General features: G+C 42.8%; 1 protein-coding gene across 1 annotated transcript in view; it reads left to right on the top strand.

Annotated features, from left to right (window-relative positions):
- The first annotated feature begins 727 nt into the window (after positions 1-727).
- Positions 728-6,236, top strand: part of OTOA (otoancorin) — a 90,527-nt gene continuing 85,018 nt past the window's right edge. The window contains exons 1-4 of the mRNA XM_015426187.1: positions 728-763; positions 2,933-2,963; positions 3,053-3,080; positions 4,252-4,339. Of these exons, the coding sequence (XP_015281673.1) occupies positions 728-763; positions 2,933-2,963; positions 3,053-3,080; positions 4,252-4,339 (183 nt within the window). The remainder of the gene's footprint in view (positions 764-2,932; positions 2,964-3,052; positions 3,081-4,251; positions 4,340-6,236) is intronic.

The raw sequence follows: 6,236 nt of genomic DNA, 5'->3' as shown, positions 1-6,236 counted from the left end.
CGGATCCTTATGAATGACATCCATGTACTGTAGAAATCCCCAAGGAAGCTCTGAAAGAGGAGCTCGGTTTGTTTTTCAGAGGGCTGAGGATGGATGGGTCTAATCAACCAAGCTGGTTCCCAAGATCAGATGTTCATCGTGTTCAATCATGCTATTGTCAATGCTATAGACTCCAGCGTCCATTATTGTATCAGTTGTGAGTCTAAACATAATGTTGGGGGGGGGGATTGTATGGTCAGCATAAGTTTAAAAACGAGGGTTGCCGCAGTTTGCCGATGTGTTGGTTGGGCTGATTAACTGACAAGCTTTTTAGTAACAATAGACACCCCCTCCCAAAAAAAGAGCAACGACTATTTCTAGCTTCAAAATGCAAAAAATGATTTAGAAACAGTCTGTTTAACAGAATGAGTCTATCGATTAAAAAAAGTAATAAATTCAAGCTCTGTAGTTAAAATCTTTAAAGATCAAACACTAAGAAAGGGCTGTGGATATTCCCTGGGGTTGTTATTTATTTGGTACATATTTTTTAAAAAAACCACCCTAAAATTCTATTGCAACAAGCAAAGCAAATTTATTGATTTAAAATTTCAAAGCTCAGGGAAAACTATTTGCTGCGTGTGTGTCCCCCCCCCCGTCCCTTTTCTAATCCAGCTGCTTTAACTCCAGTAAACAAGAGGAGCAATGCCCCCAAGCCTGAGGATATTTCTCTTATTGATGTTCACAAATCATGTCAAGACTGCAAGTCGTCAGAACGTCAGTCAGGGTAAGATAATTTTGTTTTCTGAGTTCAGATATACTGGGGGAGGGGGAGTATATTAAAACTCCAGGGATATTAAAATAGTGATACTTAGGAACAGAAGTATTGGATGCCTTTCGAAGTTATCTTTGTTGGCATGACAGGAGGTATGGTTGCCAACTCTGGCCTGGGGAATTCTGGAGATCTATCAGTGCTGCCTGTGGACGGGGGAATTTGGAGAGGGATTTCTCCTAGAATCTCTGGTAGACCATAGAGTTTGCTCTCCGAAGCAGTCTGGAGATCAGTTGTAATTCTGAGAGAACTCCAGGCTCCACTTGAAGGTTGGAAACCCTCACAGAAGAATATATGACTTACCAAAGGTGAAAAGGAACCTCCATGAAAAGGAACCTCTGAATACTAGCTGTTGGGGTGGTAGCAATGGGAGTGGAGTTGGCCTTCACGCTTTGTGTGTAGACTTCCTAGAGAGCCAGTTTGGCGTAGTGGTTAAGTGCACGGACTCTAATCTGGGAGAACCGGGTTTGATTCCCTACTCATCCACTCGCAGCTGCTGGATGACCTTGGGCAAGCCATAGTTCTGGCAGAGCTGTCCTTGAAAAGAACAGTTTCTGTCAGAGCTCTCTCAGCCCCACCTACCTCACAGGGTGTCTGTTGTGAGGAGGGGAGGGGAAAGGAGTTTGTAAGCCGCTCTGAGACTCCAAGTGAAGGGCAGGGTATAAATCTAATCTCTTCTTCTCTTCTAATTGTCTTCCAATGGAAACAGGATGTTAGATTCGATGGGCCTTTGAGCTGATCCTTCTGGGCTCTGCAGAGTTGTTAATGGTTTAATGACTTGCATTACATGCAAGAGAAAAATATCTTAAGATGCACTATTTGTGTTTTTTCGTATACTGTGTTTTCTTCTTTTAATGGGAACTGGCATAGTGTAGTGCAGGGGTCCCCCACCTTTCTGAGGATGTCTTTGGCATTCTGACACAAGATAGTGGGCAAAACCACAAAATGGCTGCCATAGGGGGAGGGGAGCCACACGTACACACATAGGAAACCTAAGTGCAGGGGGAAAAGATGAGTAACTTTTTTAAAATACACTTGGAAAGAGGTGGGAGGGAGAGAGAATACAACCAATGCTGTGTTGGCAGCTGCCACCAAATTATCTCTGGTGGCCAATCTCCAGAGCCAATTATCTCCAGTGGCCAATCAGAAGCCCCACTGGGCAGGACCCCCCCCCCCGGCTCCACCCATGTTCTAAAAATACTTGGTGGGTGTCAGGATTACTGTCTGCCGGCACAATGCTGGGCACCCCTGGAGCAGTGGGTAAAGTGTTGGACTAGTATCTGGGAGACCCAGGTATGAACCCAGCTCAGCCATGGAAACTTGCTCGGAAACCGTAGGCCAGTCACACACTCAGCCTAACCTATCTTGTGCCATTATTTTTTGAGAGAATAAAATGGAGACGGAGAATGTTGTAAGCCACTTTGAGATGTGGGGAGAAAACAGGTTTGAGCAAAGTAAATAAATAAATGAGGTAATCAGTTAAATTGTCCGATTACAGGCTAGACATTATGAGTTCTTAACCAGAAAAAAATAGTTCCCAGGGATGAAGGGTTGTTGCAGGAGAGTGTTACCAAAGTTCAGCACCATCCTAAGCTTCTGCCATAGGGTTTTCAAAGCAGAAGATGAACAGAAGTGGTTTGCCATTTCCTACCTCTGCGTAAAGTTTGAGTCCAGTGGCACCTTTAAGACCAACAACGTTTAATTCTGGGTATAAGTTTTTGTAGGCACGTATGATTATTTTCGTGCATGCACACAAAAGCTTATACCCAGAATTAAGCTTGGTTGCGATCACACGCACCTTTAGTTCCGACATAGCTGCAAATGCCTGATGGATCTAAAGGGAACTATCAGACAGCAACATCTGGGAAGCGTCCCGCAGTCATCAGCAACCCAAATCTGTACCCTCCATTCCCTAAAACTCATACAGAACATTATTCCGCCTTGTTTTATCCATTTGTAAGTTGGCTTTCATTCACTTTTTCCTCCTAGATCTGCCTCCACAACTACAAAGGACTGTGGTCAGTGTTTGTATTTTTTACTTGATTATTTTCAACCCGTATTTCAGCATCGCTCTGTTTTTATTCTTGCACTGATTCTGATTTGCTCTGTTTGATTTGCTCTTAGGAAGATGTCATTGCCGGAAAGTATCTCAATGGTAATTGGACAATATTTAGTTTTGAGGTTTTTAAAACTTTCCTTTCGTGGTACAAAATTTAACTTTTGGGTATGTCTTCTTTTGTTTAGCTTTCCTGGACATACTTCATTTTCAAAGGTAAATGCATGTTTAGGGTCCTACATACTGGAATTAGACAGTAATAAGCAGAGAGGTGTATAAGGGTGGAGATTTCCATAAAACATATTATGATAAACGCCTCCTTATCACACTGTAGCCCACAAGCCGGGCTGGAGTTGGGGCTGTCATTGCTGGGCAGGTGTCTAAGCCTTCGGAGAGTCCACTAGTAGCCCCCTAGCTCCCCAGGGCATAACAGCAGCACTGCTGCCAGGGAGAATTTTATAATCTGGGGATAGGATCTGGGCCTGAGTATAAACCCACCCAAGCCTGATGCCATCGATCCCCTGGAATTAGAGCTCATCTCCAGACTACAGAGATCAGTTCCTCTGGAGAAAATGGCTGCTTTGGAGGGTGGACTCTATGGCATTGTCCCCCACTGAGGTCCCTGCCCTCTCAATGGGTCCACCCCCAGAAGTTTCCTGATCTGGATCTGACAACCCTACCCCCCATCCCCCGCCAGTGGTCAGGGGGGACCTGGCAACCCTGGACTGGATTGATCACTGAGGTAAAACTGACATGTATAACATGAACACAAAATTTATTTTAAAAGCACACATATAAACGGAAGTAAATATCAACGATGTCTATTGTTGGGCTGTGCTGTGTACATGCCTCAGGGAAACACTCTCCTAAGGAGGTTAATATCATTTCACCACAACCTCTGTTGCCTCTTAGGTATGTCCCAGGATCAGCAAAATCCTGCTGACCTCCTGCAACACTCCATTCCCTCAACAAAGAAACTGAACCACAGATCTTTTCTCCCGTCAGATCTTTACATTCCTGTCAGCTTGACCCTCCAAACCTTCTCTCAGCCTTAGCATCCTAACTTCCCCCCATCAGCTCCTAAGTCCACCTATTCCTGTAGGAGCTTATTGGCTGCTGTGTCTCTTGGGCACCTTTCTTAGCTCTACCTGTCACAACAACTAAAAGATGTCACGGGTGCTGTCCAGTAGGCACTAGCCAGTGTAGGCCCATGACGTACTCATCTAGGTTGTTTGATAACTCTTCAGTGTTAAAGGTAAATAGTATCTAATTATAACAAAACTGCTGAGTTATCATGAAAACGTGCTTGTTGTATACATATTTTATTTTCCATATAAATAATCTAATGTACTGTTTTCCTTTTTTCGGCCTCTGTTTTCTTCTACAGCACTAATATCTGGACCACAGATATACTTAACAAAATCATGGCGTATTTCCACTCTCGGAATATTGTAATTACTTATAACAGCCTACAGGTGTGTGTACATACAATAACAGCATTTTTTTCAGGGGTTCAAATCAATTAAAGTACAGTATGTAGCAAACATTACAATAAACCTGAAAGGTGGCTCAGGATTTTTATCCCCATATTGCAGCAGGAGCTGGGGGCTGGAGTTAAGAGAGCATTTTACCCAAGGCTTCCACTGTGAGTTTGTGAAGGAGTCGAGATCTGAACCCAGGACATCCTGGTTTGTAGCTCAGCCACTTTGTCAAATCAGCTCTATAGCAGCATGTAAAAAATTGAAAGAAACATTTATAATTTGGTTAAAATGTATGTATTTCTTTGTTACAAGATTTATATCCTGCCTTTCAACGCAATCAGGGCCACCAAGGTAGCTTAACATTTAAACATTGTGAAGCTAAACTGGCAGTTCTGAGAAACAATGTGAGGATGGTTTTAACCACGCTGGAATTCTATGAAGTTCATCCCGAAAAACAGATGGCTCTTTTATTTCTCGACACAGAGAAAGTGTTTGATAATGTGAGCTGGGAATACATAATGAGACAATTAAGGCTCTGGGAATGCGGGGAGATATTCTATCAAATGGTACAGATGATTTACCAACAACAGGAGGCGAAAGTAACATTTAATGGAGACGCAATGTCAAAATTTCAAATACAGAAGGGGACAAGGCAGGGTTGCCCACTGTCCCCTCTGTTGTTTATCTTTGCAAGAAGCACTTAATGATATAGTGAGATCTGATCCCTTAATTAAAGGTCTAAATGTTAAAGGGGAACAATTTAAACTCCAAGCGTACGCAGATGATTTGGTCTTTATTTTAGAAGAACCCCTAAGTTCGATAGACCAGCTCCTTCATATTTTACAATTATATGGACAAGCAGCAGGGTTAAAGATAAATTTTCAAAAATCTAAAATATTAACAAAAAAACTGTACAAAAGAAATTGATACGCTAATACAAGAAAAGTCGGGATTTGAAGTAAGCAAAAAATTTAAATATCTAGGGGTCCTGTTAACAAAGAAATGTAGCTCATTATTTGAAGATAACTACAAAAGAACCTTGTTAGAAACCAAAAAATATTTGGAAAGCTGGAAAGGTAGTGAGATCTGATCCCTTAATTAAAGGTCTAAATGCCGGAGCTCATTAGCATAACTCATTAGCATAACTTATTTGCATATGCCACGCCCCCTGACATCACCGGAAGTGACAGAAGGCCACACCCCCTGACATCACCGGAAGTGTGTCAGAAGGCCCGGCTACTTACCTTCCTGCTTCATCCTCATTTGTAAAATGTTAAAGGAGATTATTGATGATTCAATACCATTAAAACCAGAATTGTTTCTGCTTAATATACCAGAGGTATATAGAAAAGTAGGAAAAAAATTGATGTTACATTGTATCAGGAGTCATTTCGTAGAAAAAGAGCTAGGGGAACTCATTAGCATAACTCATTAGCATATGCCACACACCCCCAAGGCCCTCCCTGGCCCCAGGCAGGCAGGGGTGGGAAGAGGCGGGGAGGAAGCAACTTACCCTCCCTCTTCTCCTGCCTCCTCCTGGCTGAATGAGGCCTGGAAGCGGGGCGGCCGGAAGCAGGGGGCGGGGCTTCGTCATGTGCCCCGCCCCCTGCACCTCACCAGGGGGAACTGCGTTCCCCCGCGTTCCCCCCCGAAATGACCTCTGCATTGTATAACGGCAGCTAGAATATGCCAAATACTGGAAAACAGATAAAGTTCCAGACAGAAGTTGTACAAAAACTGTATCAAAAGTATCATATATGTTAAAAGGGAAAGATTAATCTATTTTTGAAAAAAATTGGATTAAACTGTATAATTGGAAATTGAGCCTGAAGGGTTAGGCCAAAAAGTTTGGTTATAGAGTATGGAAGACAAGGCTACTGTAAGCTCTTCC

This window comes from Gekko japonicus, unplaced genomic scaffold (assembly GCF_001447785.1).
Source record: "Gekko japonicus isolate JY-2015 unplaced genomic scaffold, Gekko_japonicus_V1.1 scaffold384, whole genome shotgun sequence".
Taxonomy (NCBI): domain Eukaryota; kingdom Metazoa; phylum Chordata; class Lepidosauria; order Squamata; family Gekkonidae; genus Gekko; species Gekko japonicus.
The sequence above is the reverse complement of the archived record's forward strand: the minus strand, read 5'-3'. Positions and strand labels throughout refer to the sequence as shown.